This window comes from Mycteria americana, chromosome 21, assembly GCF_035582795.1.
Source record: "Mycteria americana isolate JAX WOST 10 ecotype Jacksonville Zoo and Gardens chromosome 21, USCA_MyAme_1.0, whole genome shotgun sequence".
NCBI classification, from domain to species: Eukaryota; Metazoa; Chordata; class Aves; order Ciconiiformes; family Ciconiidae; genus Mycteria; species Mycteria americana.
Window position 1 is genome coordinate 1836260 of NC_134385.1, and position 13139 is coordinate 1849398.

The 13139-nt window shown below is 45.1% G+C and overlaps 1 protein-coding gene across 3 annotated transcripts; it reads left to right on the plus strand.

The window, feature by feature from the left end:
• Nucleotides 1–13067, plus strand: LOC142419279 (uncharacterized). 3 transcript variants are annotated; one of them, XM_075522100.1, is made up of 2 exons: nucleotides 1–674; nucleotides 9734–13067. In XM_075522100.1, the coding sequence occupies exon 2, from the start codon at nucleotides 10201–10203 to the stop codon at nucleotides 10882–10884; it is 684 nt and encodes a 227-aa protein (XP_075378215.1). In that variant the 5' UTR covers nucleotides 1–674; nucleotides 9734–10200; the 3' UTR covers nucleotides 10885–13067. The 3 variants fall into 3 exon arrangements, with proteins under 3 accessions (XP_075378215.1, XP_075378217.1, XP_075378216.1); XM_075522102.1 differs by lacking the exon at nucleotides 1–674 and adding an exon at nucleotides 7786–8035; XM_075522101.1 differs by lacking the exon at nucleotides 1–674 and adding an exon at nucleotides 8453–9042.
• Nucleotides 13068–13139: the final 72 nt, after the last annotated feature.

Here is a 13139-nt window from a genome sequence, read left to right on the forward strand (position 1 = left end):
CCCAGCGCGGGGCCCTAGCGCGCATGCGCCGCGCGCCTGCGCACGGCCGCGCGTCCCCGCCTCCCGCCCCCCCCGGCGCAGGCGCACTGGGGGCCTCCTCAGGGCCAGGCTGGGTGGCTCCCCCAGGGCGGCAGAGGCCGGGGGGGGGGGCCGGGGGCCGGGGAGCGGCCCAGCACGGGCACCCCCAGGCGGGCTCGGGGCAGGAGGTGCGAGGCTCGGCCCGGGACGTGTCAGGCCCTGGCGGGCCTCGACTGGCCCCATGGTGGCCACAGGGCCTGTGACCTCGTGGCATGGCCGCCAGGCCAGGTCTGCGGTGGTGACTGGCGGCGGTGACCCGCTGCGGCACTGCGGGCTGGCCGCGCCTCGCCTCGCCTCACGCTCCGCCAGGCCGAGGTTGTCTGGTGTATCTGGCCGTGACGCGGTGCTCCCGCCTCAGCGCTGCCAGGCCGCAGCACCTGCCTGATGGCGTGGCACCTCCATGGCGCGATGCTCGCACCGTGCTCCCCGGCATCCCGCTGGCCCCCGGGACGCCCCGCCTCGTAGCCAGCACCAGTGGTGAGGCTGCCCTGGGGGATGGATCCAGTGGTGCGGGGTAGACCAGGATTGTTGCGACTTCCCTTCAGCAGCGCTCCAGAAGTTGACACGTTGGACTCGCGGCCTTCCTGTTGGAGAGGGTATGTATTTGTTTATTCGACAGGATGCTCAACACAGTACAAACCATAATTTAACGAAGTAACTGCATTCCAAACCCAAAGCAATGGGAGGTTTTAACGTACCTTTCAGCCCAAGTCTGTTCACTTTTAATTTTGTGCTGCCGTGGAGTCTAGAAGGGCTTCCTTCCTGTGCTGAATCTACTGCACAGTGGTTTTGAAGATGGCATGGAGTATTTGCAGGACATTCGGTTTGTTCCTTTTATTGGAATCAGCCTGAGAATATAGACCGATCTGGTTTTTGTTTGTTGTGCCTCTGCTGTATCACTCGTGAATGAACCATTATGTAATTTTTTAGTTAATTTAACATTTGTTGGTACAACTGTAAAACAGCCATGTTTTTTATGTTGGAACGGATGGTTTATATTTGACCACATTTTTCCTCATCTGGTCTTGATCAAAAGTTCATATAAGGGTTGTTTCTACAGACTCTGAGGACGTAATCCCATGAAGATTTGCATATCTCTTTAACCTGAAATACCTGAGAGGTCACATTTCGGCTGCAAAAATCAGTGTAACCTTTCAAGGTTAAAACCTAAATATTTAAAGCTTTGTAATGTTGCCTGTCATTTTCGTGCCTTCCAATAATTAAGACACTCAAAACGTTAGCAAGACATAGGCCTATTAAGAAAAAATTTGAAACTGTGCGTAAGATACAGATTGTTGCCTTTTTTATTGTGAACAATGTCAAACATTACCGGCACCCACAAGCAGTTGATAAGAACAATGTGTTCCCTTCTCCTTACTACTTAAATAATCAAATTGCTAATTAAAAGTTTGTCTTAAAGAGAAATCTCCGCTTCCTAGCTTTATCTGATTTGCACAATTAAAGGGTGGTATTAAGCAGCAGCTGCATTTCAATGGTGAATGAAGTGATCCTTATATAAACACTGTCCTTCACCTGGCCTCAAATGCTAGATACATAATATTGGGATTCATTTAGGAAATCCTGTCAAGTGTCTCTTTAAAAATGACTGCATTCCAATGACAGTGAAATAATTAATGCAATAATTTAATAAGTTATGGATAATGCTTTTCGCTTATACAATAATCCTCATCCTCAAGTATAAAATAATTCTAGTTGGTGAGTTGTTTTGGGAAATTTCTTAAAGAATTTGGGATTTTTTAATGACAAAAGATGTTATATGTAAACTGTGAGCTTGATGTGAAATTTAATAATTATTCAAAAAGTACTTTTATCCTTAGATAGCTACAGATGAAAAGAATGAATATTTTAATCTTTTTAATGGGCACAAAATATAGTAACAATAAAAGATTTTAATATGACTTAGTATTTATATCGGTATTGTTTTTGGAATAGCTAGAAATTCTAATATAGTCTAAATATAGGGCTGTCACGTGTCAAGGTTCCCTCGGCCACGTCCACTAGTGCCCTGAGCAGGCGGCAGGACATATGGATGTTGTGCATAAATGGCCACTGTGCATGCACAGATTTCCCAAAAGCATGTGTGGAACAGCACAGATGTGCTGTGCATGTGCAGATCATCTGAACACGGAAAATGCACGTATTTCTGAAGGGGATTTTCTAGGAAGGCAGAAAATACAGAGATAGAGAAAAAAGAGGCAATAGCCCTCTTAGAATATAAATATTTATAAATTACCTAAACAATTAGTAACAATGTTGAGAAATCCAAGTATTCAGAAGTCAGGAGGAAGACCTTAAAAATGAGATTGGTTTATGAACTAAGATCTTATGGATAACAAACGTGCTTTTTCTTTTTGTCCTCTGGTTTCTGAGGTCTTACAGTGCACTGCCTTCACATTTTTAGGCTTAAGTTTAGAAAGTGTGTGTGTGGAGTTGTTTGTTTGGTTTAATTAAACCTGTATTTCCATGTAATCACAACTCCAAATGCTCAGGCATTCAGAATAACCTCAAATACCATGAGAATTCCAGTAACATCACAAGACTTGACAAAACTGTTATAACTTCTTGGGGCTACATTCCAAATTTCCATAGTATTTTATAAAATGAAAATTTTATATAACTTGTTCAAGCATGCTAAGGGGAACAAGCATCTTTATGCCATTGCATGATTCTCGTAAGTAAATTAGGGAGTTGATGGAAATATTTGAACTTTCAACATGCAACTGAAAATGCTTTCGGACCACTAAACAAAATATTTTGTTAGAAATAGATCCTGTCATTAAAATAGATCGTAATACAGCCATATGCTGTTGAAATCTATGCCTGATGGAAGGTTTACTTAAGCTGATACTATGGACAGATGAGAGGGTGACAGTAAGCGTGGACCATTTAAAACTAGATCAACCCTGGTGTGTTCTGTAGACGTATCTCAGCCCGTTCTCTGAATAGGGCATTGGAACTAGTGCAGGATGTTTTCCAGCTTGTTCAGACCTGACTTTACTTTTGACTCTCAATGAACTGTATATGCACTAATGTGACTAAAAAAGACACTGTATAATATGTAGATAATGTGGTGATGACTAGTGCAGAACAGACCTAGATAAATGCCTGGATAAGGCCGAGAAAAGATAAGATTGTTCCACAGTATTGTTTTTTAATTGCTTTTTAATTTACCCCTGGAGTGCCCATATTATAATCTGCTGCACAATTCTGCGTGAGACTATTCATCTTTAAAACAGTGACATTTAAAAAAGAAACCATGAAACTCCTTTCACATGCAGGCTGCAGTTCAGTGAACTGGATGAATGATCTTTCCACATACCCACGGGCATGCACAGCTGAATATAGATCACCCAGAAAAACTGCCAGCCATACATATTGAGATCTGGGCACTCCTTCCTCCGTTCCAGCTCAGGTTCTCTTCAGAGAATTGCAGTTGCAGGTGCTGACAGCACTGTTGCGTGTTTTGGGCCGAACACAAATTAAGAACAACCAATAATCTTGTTTCCTTTCCAGTGAGCTCAGTGAGCATCTAAATAGGACAGGCTTTGTAAGGTGGGCTGAGAAACATGGCTGTTGCATATGTTGTACCCACATCTGGGGCCCAAGGGAAGACTCAGAAGAACAATGTAGGATGTACTGTATAAAAATATGGGACTTTGGAGTTAACAAAGCGTTATCTCTCCTGACTTCCAAGATACTGCATTAGGAAAGGCTGAACCAGCGCAGATTAGACCGGTGTAGCTATACTGGCAAGTCACTCCTGTACAAACACGCTTTGTGCTACTGACAACGTGCTATTGCCAGTGGAGTCTCCCGAGCAAAATCCAGAGATTCTTTCAGGTTGTCCTCAATCCCTCTGCAAATTCCACCTTTTGCCAGGATGGCGTTTGGCCTCCAGTGGACACCATGACACAAGGACAAGCATCTAGTCCAGACAACAGGCACAAGCCTTGTTAAGAGCAGTGTGCCCATTCGCTTGGCATGAGACACCAAGGATGGAACCAGCATGGCACCGTGTGGTTGTGGGATAAGATAGCCTGAGAGCAGGGACAGAGTGATGAGAAAACAGAGGAAACAGAACTTGGAGAATTGGGGGAACATGAGAGATGAAGGAAAGGAAGGCTTGGAGTTGAAATGTGGTGCTTTGGGCACTTCTTTGTCCTCATCATCATGGGGGACTGAGACTGGATGTGATGAGAGGCCAGTTCTACCTCAAGTGTGGAGAGATGCACTAATGGGAGCGGGAGCTACAGCCTCCCTAAGTCCCAGTCCTCAGCACATCTGGCCTGGGTGCACAGGGAAGACTGTGTTTAAAGCTCAGAGGAGGCTCTGTTGGAGAACGAGGTTGAGTCTGGTCTAGGCGAGACAAACTGGAGCCTGGCAGCTTTATTTCCTACTCTCCCTACTGGTCCCTTGAACCTAGAGGCACCTCTCCAGCGGAGCAGTGGTGACAACTCTGGAGGAGATGAGCTGCCGGCAGCCTTTTCTGTCCCAGAGATGTGCAGAACTGCTGAAACCTCTTAGTTTTAGGTGGCCCCGTACTGCAGACACTTCCCAGGCAGGGCTATAATGATGTAAGCAAAACCAGTGAATATTTCAGTGGAAAAACAATTGCTAGTGGAGTCTCCTCTTGGTGCCTGAGCAGACTGGGGGGACAGGCAGTCCCAGAGCCAGAAGTGAGGTGGGTTTCTCTCCCAGCTCTGGAGCTGCTCTGGCTTTGTCCCGCGGCACCAGGCGCATGGGGTGGCCGGCAGCAGGGCTGGCTTGCAAGGCGGGATTTGCATTTCCCTGGCACTGGTGATGTCAGGGGCCTGCCTCTGCGAGGTCCCCCGGGGCTGCGAGGACAAAGGGGAGCAGGAGGCTTGGAAACAACAAAGCTCGAGGAAAGAGAGAAGCCAAGTTTTAAAAAGCGACGCATTCAGCATGCTTAGTCATAGATACACAAACGCAGGAGGGCTGGCAGAGGCCTATTTTCATCCTGAAACTCCCCCTCACGTCCCAGACTTGCTGGGCTGTGTTTGCTGTTGAGATAACATCCCCTTCCCCCACCACCCACAGATTACTGAAGGAGCAGCCGTTGCAAAAGGAAAAAAAAAAAAAAAAAAAAGGCAGTTGCCTCGCTCTGCCTGCAGGAGAAATGTCAGGAAGTGTCTGATGGTGGGTGGGATGAAAGGAGGAAGCTGAACTCTAAAGAGAATATTCTAGCTCTGCTCGTGCAAACAAATGTCCCTCTGTATTTTGCTTGATAAGAACATCCAGGAACAGGTCTTCCTGCGTGCAGGCAGGACGAGAGTGGAGTAGGCACACATCTCTGAGGGATTTGATTTGTACACGCTGTGTTATCCAAAGCACTCCATGAACTGGAGGGTGAAAAGATGTAAACAGCTAGGAAGAAATACAAGCGTCATCAATAATTAATAGTGTCTTTTTGTAATGAGAATGATCCAGTATTAATCATGAAGTTGATTTCTATTTGGATGGATTTGAGGGTGTATATGAAATTTGGACCAGGATTTAAGTCCAGTGCAATCATGCTTTTCTTCTAATTACAATAATTATAAATCTATTCTTCATCTTCTTTTTAAGTCTAAATAACACAGGCTTTTGTTTCCAAACATGCCAGACATCGGTTTTTGCACACCAAATATGGCAGTTCTCAGATCCCCAAATCGAATCTGGTTATAAATACAAAGGAAATTGTTTTCATTCATTGTCACTGTGCAACGCTGTGGAAATGAGAAAATAAGCCTGGAACATAGATAATGATAAGTACACTGGATTTCTAAAACCACAGAGTCAACAGCGATGAAGGAACTTGATTGCATACATCATGAAATATTCAAACAGATAGTGACCAACATGTGGAAATGTGGTATCTAGACTTTTACACCTAATTCTGTATTATAAACAGCTGATGCTACTCTGCATCAGTGACTCTCAATCTTTTTTACTCTGTAGCCTTAAAAATTGTCCGTATGCCATCCACAAGTCACTGTTTCTTGCAGTACTTTTGAAGCTTGCTTTTTGTACTGGGTGATCTGTTGTGAAAAAGTCTATGGCAGAAGCACAAAACTCAGAGGGAGAAGAGAACTGGCTTTCTTATTTAACTCTAGACTATCAGCTAGATACGTCCTCAAGACATGGATGTATCTAGTCCATAGCAGATTGCGGGTGGAGGTTAGCATAGAGAGCAAACAGGAAACTCATCTTTGTTGCAGTAGGTATTCTTACACGGTCATTAACTATTTTCCAGCTATGTTCACGTCTTGTTTGTGCTACTGGTATAGATTTATTGGCAAGTTTTTCTAACGGAGATCCAGTTTATAGTAACAGAAGTTTTGTATGAGGCTCACAGCAGATTCTCGTGTCAAGGCACAAGAGAGGAAATACAAATTTTCTCTTTGCTTTTGTGTCTTTGCTTTTGTTTTTTCATCTGCTCTTCTCTCCTTGCTGAAAATCTACATTCCCACCCCACGTGAACTTCCTTCCTGCAACATAGCCCTGTGCTTCTTTGATCAGCAGTGGAAGAGTTAGTGTTGGCAACAAGCTGTCATCTCCCAGCACCCAGAGTAAGATTGGGTGAGATTAGTAAGACCTCAATGAGACATTGTTTCAGACTGCTTGCAGGCTCTGCTAGGCATTGTGATACCATGATGTTTAGACAGTATTATTTGCCATAATAAGATGCCAAAACTAATTAAACAAAAAAAAAGTGAACTGTTAGACTTCTGAGTGTGCTCAAGGTCACAAATTTTGCCTGGGATAGGGGTCAGGTGGTCAGACCTGTAATCCTCTGGGAAGTATGTTCGACTGCCTGATGCTACAGCAATAGTAATTTTCTCTTTGTCTTCTGAGAGTTACTGAAAAATGACATGAATAATCTATGGAGTTGTTTGGCCATTTCTGTTGTTTGGAGACCTCCTCTTGATTCTTTATTGTAAGGTACGCAGGAGTGCCCACTTACAAACTCTGGTTGCTGCTTTTTAACATCATCCTGAATTTCGTGGTGTGACTACATCACTTTTTCCAAATGCAGAATAAAACTGTTTATTTGAATACTTCTACCATTTTCATGTAATGAAAAAGAGGTTTTCTAATTTTCTTATGGTTATCTCCTGTATGTTTCCAATGTTCCCCCTTTTGTGTGAGTTTATGTTTCGGAAATAACAGTGGATTAAGAAAAATGCACAGAGAAGACATTGGCAGTCTTTAAATTTTTAAGAAAGTCATGGCAGTCTGATGAAATACAGCATTGTGAGTCTACTCACTTTTTCTGCCCCACTTACATTCTTTGCATAGCCAAACATTAACCAGAACTGCAGTTCAGAACTGCTGGTATTTTTGCAGAGCTGATATATGTGTTTTCTGTTGAGTGCTTGTCTCATCTGTAAGAATGAAGAACAGGATTCTCTTTAGCAGCTACCTCCCATTCTTGTCACATATTTATTGCCGGTGACAAAATTTTAAATTCTCTTAATAGAAGAAATGGAGCTGTTAACGGGAGGGCAGCAGGATAAATTTTAGTCATGCATATCTTGTTTCTCCCCACAGCTCAAGGAAATGTGTAGGTTGATGGCTTTGTTGTACAACTCTGCTGAGTGCTTCTGCAAGCCAATAAGCATCCTTAACTCCAATTGACTTCATTGGAAACGGAGGGCTCTTGGAACCTCCTGGAAGACAGACTTGGCATGCTCAAGTGTGCCTTCAGCAGACATGCACAGTGTGTACACTCTGCCCACTGGCAGAACACAGCTACTGCTGAGAGAGGAGAAAACAAGCAGCCAGGGGATGGAAAGACCAGTTGTTCCAGTGCTCAAGACATCAGATTCCTCTTCTTGCCTTTCTATGGATTGTGTGATCTTGGACAAGTCACAGGACTTCCCAATCTTGGAGCTCTCTATTTTTAAGCCAGGGTATGAAGTGAAACATGTCAAAGGTAATGAGGTGGTCAGATACAATGGCAGTGGGAACTGCATGAGTATGAACAATAAGTAGTTGCACTTCTCAGGTTATAGTAGCAGTGTGTAACACTTCTCAGGTTATAATAGCAGCATATAACATTTCCTTCTTGGGTTCAATGATTCCATCGATTCTTTTTTCAGGCCCCGTGCTTGTCTTACCCATTCAGTCTCACCAACCAAGTCCTCCCTCATGAAGACTAGAATACAAAGCGGTGTCAGAAAAACCACTGAGGAGTAAAGCAGTGTTCTTGGATCCGCTAAGTAGTGCAAAGTAATTGTAAACAGGCTAGAGATTCCCCCTGTGACCGTCCACACCAGCTGCATTGCCCATCGTGGGAAGGGTAGGGAGAAGAGGAACAGGGAAAGAGAAAAGAGGGGACATGACTGGGGAAGTTTCCTGTTGCAGTTCCTCACTGGTCTGGTGAACGCTTCTTTCACAGAAAGAAATCTCTTTTGTGACTTTGATGCTAGTTTGGATTTTGACAGAGGACTCAAAACTACTGCTACTTAAAACATTTCAGTAACTTAATTTAGTTCAGAGAAATTAGAAGCAGAAAATCCTGAACTTTAACCCTTCCAGGTTGAGAGAACACAGTCTCCAGCAGAACTGTGAACTTGTGGTGTCAGTAGTGTTCAGATAGCAGACTTCCCTTCCCAATATTACCTTTTTTGTAGACGCTTGAGCCTGATTCGGATCTCTTTTGTTCCATCAGGAATCACGATTATATCCACTGAAATGAGTGATGTTACTGTGCAAAGACAATCAACCCCTCCTTCCCTTCTTTCAGTCTCTAAATTTGCTTGACTATCACTGTAATCTCTTATCTGGCCCTGCATTACTTTCACTCATCTGGGTTAAAAAATGACCTAGAGGCATATTTGTCATGGAATACAGGAAAAACCTCTTGGAGAACAGATTTAATCTGTGCTCAAGGAGGGAGTGAAAACAGTGCAGGAGGCAGAGGAGAACTCCCATCATCAAGTAAGTGCCACAGGAAAGTTGCTGAGAGCTCTGCTGTGCGGCTGAATAGCTGTTACAGCAGCTATTAGCCACTCCTTTCATCCTGCCTCTCAGCTTTATGTACCAGATGTTGCTGTAGGCATTTTACTTCCTCCTTTATTCTATAAAAGGTGACGCTGTTATTCATGAAACTGTGTTGAGCCCTAGAATAATGAAACCGTTCTGCAGAAATCCCTGTTGTTCCAGATGGGTTTATCCAAGTGCACCAAAGGCTTGACTAGCCGTGCCTGCAGCAGGGTAAGGACGCTAGCCTGTACCTTCCGGGTGCCTCCTTGCTCTCATCTCCCTGTCCACTCCTTCTTTTCCTCTCTGATTTTTAAAACTCCTGAGCATCTCTAGTTCTGTGACTACTTGAATTTGTGCAAACAGCCATTAAACTGTTTCTTTCTTGGTCAAAAATGTCCAGGGAATGCCCAGGGAATGCAGACACAGCATCTCCTTACAACGTTTAATTGCTTCTTTAGTGGTGGTACATGTTACTGTAATTCATGCAATTTTACTGTTTGTACATGGGACACTTACAGAACTGCATGGGGTAATTATTCTTAATTAGCAGGTTGGACACATGCCGCTCTTTCCTCCTGCAATCTGCAATTAATAATATAGATATAATGCAGATTTCTTCTTGTCAGTCTTCTGTTTATGTTTGTAGGAGGAGGAAATGGTTTAGGGAAAAATGATCTAAATCAACCACCTGCTGAGATCCGTGCTTTTCTTACCTGAAGATTACCCTGCACTCGATGGCAGCCGAGACATTCATAACTTCAGACACCTCAGTGTCAGCCTGATTCCCTCTTTCATATATTCCTCTAAGGCCTGCTACAGGTCTTTTTCTCTCTTCAGTCATGGACCACTTCTTACCACAGCTTGATTCACTTTTGTAGATCAGTTGCACAGTATGAAAAATCTTCAGAAGTAGTAGCACTGGTGTTATCTTTTAAGTAGATACTAATGTTTTGGGGGAGGGAAAGGTCTTGAGTTCTCCCTCCTTTTTTCCTTCTCCCAGCAGCCCCTATTAAACTAAAGTAATGTATGTATGCACTAACCATCCCAATAACCAGATCAATATGAAGTAAGGAGAAATTGGGACCAGCGCTGTTTAACATCTTTGTTGGCAACATGGATAGTGGGATCGAGTGCACCCTCAGCAAGTTTGCTGACAACACCAAGCTGAGTGGTGCGGTCGACACGCTGGAGGGAAGGGATGCCATCCAGAGGGACCTGGACAGGCTTGAGAGGTGGGCCCGTGCGAACCTCATGGAGTTCAACAAGGCCAAGTGCAAAGTTCTGCACATGGGTCGGGGCAATCCCAAGCACAAATACAGGCTGGGCAGAGAATGGATTGAGAGCAGCCCTGAGGAGAAGGACTTAGGGGTGTTGGTTGATGAGAAGCTCAACATGACCCGGCAATGTGTGCTTGCAGCCCAGAAAGCCAACCGTCTCCTGGGCTGCATCAATAGAAGCGTGACCAGCAGGTCGAGCGAGGTGATTCTCCCCCTCTACTCTGCTCTGGTGAGACCCCACCTGGAGTACTGCATCCAGCTCTGGGGCCCCCAACATAAGAAGGACATGGACGTGTTGGAGTGGGTCCAGAGGAGAGCCACCAAGATGATCAGAGGGCTGGAGCACCTCTCTTATGAAGACCGGCTGAGAGAGTTGGGGTTGTTCAGCCTGGAGAAGAGAAGGCTCTGGGGAGACCTTGTAGCAGCCTTCCTGTACCTGAAGGGGCCTACGAGAAAGCTGGAGAGGGACTTTTTACAAGGGCACGTAGTGACAGGACAAGGGGTAATGGCTTTAAACTGAAAGAGGGTAGATTTAGATTAGATATAAGGAAGAAATTCTTCACTGTGAGGGTGGTGAGGCACTGGAACAGGTTGCCCACAGAAGCTGTGGATGCCCCATCCCTGGAAGTGTTCAAGGCCAGGCTGGATGGGGCTCTGAGCAACCTGGTGTAGTGGAGGGTGTCCCTGCCCATGGCAGGGGGGTTGGAACTAGATGATCTTTAAGGTCCCTTCCAACCCAAACCATTCTATGATTCTATGAATCTATGAAGTACTACAGAGCCGCTTCAAATGTTATCGCAGTTGTCATAAAGAGTTTCCAGTCTCAGACACAACGTTTATTTACAGTGGAACATACTGGGGAGAACATCTCAAGCTTTCTTCCTCAGTGTTTGTTTTTGTATGAAAACAGCAAGCTGCCTAGTGTGAATATTTACAAAATAGGTGATTGTTACCAAAGGTCATTTTTATTTCAAGTCCTCATAGCGACATTGAGGTTTCTTTGATTTCAAGCCCAGGATAAATACTCATATTGCAGTTACAAAACATGTAATCATATCCTGGCCTCTACTAGACAACGTAGAAATTCAAAGCTACTTTGTGGACTTCACGATAAGTTGTACAGATTTTTGCAGGACTGGGAGCAGAATTATACTCTATTTCTTTCAAAGGATGCTAAAAATTAATAGCTCCCTAAAATGCAGTTCACTTATACTTAGGACACAACAAAGGCAAAAACAACCCTTTTACACTCATTAGTTTTTGTTGCTTCCTGAACAGCCACAACCAGGTGTGACAGCGAGGCAATGCCAGTTGTTTGTGTGCAGTGAGAGCCAGTCCCAAATTTCTTCTTCCAGCGCTTTAACCTCTGAGACACCTCGTGGTGGAAACATTTACTGCTCGTAGAGGGGCTGACATCTCGGAGAGAATCCATTTTAAAACAACTTGGGGCTTCCATTCTGCTGCGCGTGGAAGTGGTCGAGGTCATACAGCCAGTACGATACTGATTTCGGGAAAAGATCGATCCAGAGCAGATTTTTATTTTAAAAAGGTAAAGCCACAAGGAAATTCATTTCGTTAAGAATGAAGTCAGCCTTTGACTGCCCAGGGCTTCACAAATATTTATGAGATTGATTGATAATATTTTATCACAACAATGCAACAGTTAGGGTTTCTGTGCAGATAGAGCAAACACGTGGCTTTCGCTTGGGTTTCACAGGGGGTTTGGTTCTTGACCCGAAACTGAATGTGAAACATCAGTGGGAGCTTGGGCGCGTGATGGATGGAAACCCACGTGAAGCGGAAGTATAAAAATGTCACGTCTTTCTAACGTTAGCACGTCTCCAGTGCAACACCGCTGAAACCAGTGACATTAAATAGACGGAAAGCACTTTCGGCCTGTTTTCTGTGTGAGAACGTGGGATATAGGGCCCATAACCGCTATGAATTTTTACAGCTGCTTTATTTTTCTAGTGAGAGTATGCTGTTCTCAGTTTTGGGGAATTGACATCCACTTTCTTGTCAGCAGAGGCGAGAGCGCAGCGCTGCGTTTACAAGGTGTTTGTGAACGTGGATGGCTGTTCTCGGCCGAGGGTTCAGTTTTGGTACTTCTCTGTCCCGCTTTTCAAACGAAACGGAGTGAAAGCGACCTCCTACATTGCAGCTGGGTTTCCACTACCATCCTTGAATGAATAAATAGGAAATTTTTCGTATCAAATTTGCTTTCAAAGTACAAGCGACGGCTGCCGACCGCGTTAAAAGTAGCCAACTGTATTTATTGGAAAATACATTTATTTGAAGTTTTTCCAGCTGAAGCCTGTGGCTGCTCAGCCGGGGGTGCCATAAGGCCCCGCGGCTCTGCTTCGCCTGCGGGCGAGCGGCCTCCCGCAGCTGGCGGGCCGTCGGAGCCGCCGGGCCGGGCCGGGGGCCGTGGCCTGCGCAACCCGTGGCTGCCCCGGCCCGGCGGCCGTGTACGGGCGGCCCCTCCGCCGGGCCCGCGGGCTGCCGTCCGACTGACTCCCCGGGCAGCCAATCGCAAGTCGGGCTTCTTTCGTGACTTCGCCTCCCGCCGATCAAACTGCCCAATCAGCACACAGGAGGTTAACGGATCATCCCGTGCTAACGTCGGCGGTCAAATGAGCCAATCGACAGAGGGCAGGTTCTTTACCAATGAGATCAAAGAGTTAGCGGAATAGGGACATGCAATTCGTGACTCCATCTATCAGTCATCGCTGCCGCGGCCGGTGGTTGGCTAGTGAGGAGGAGGGGGTGGTTTCC

What these genes read in the sequence shown, in the direction of transcription:
- LOC142419279 (XM_075522100.1), top strand. Translation starts at nt 10,201, where the DNA reads ATGGATAGTGGGATCGAGTGCACCCTCAGCAAGTTTGCTGACAACACC.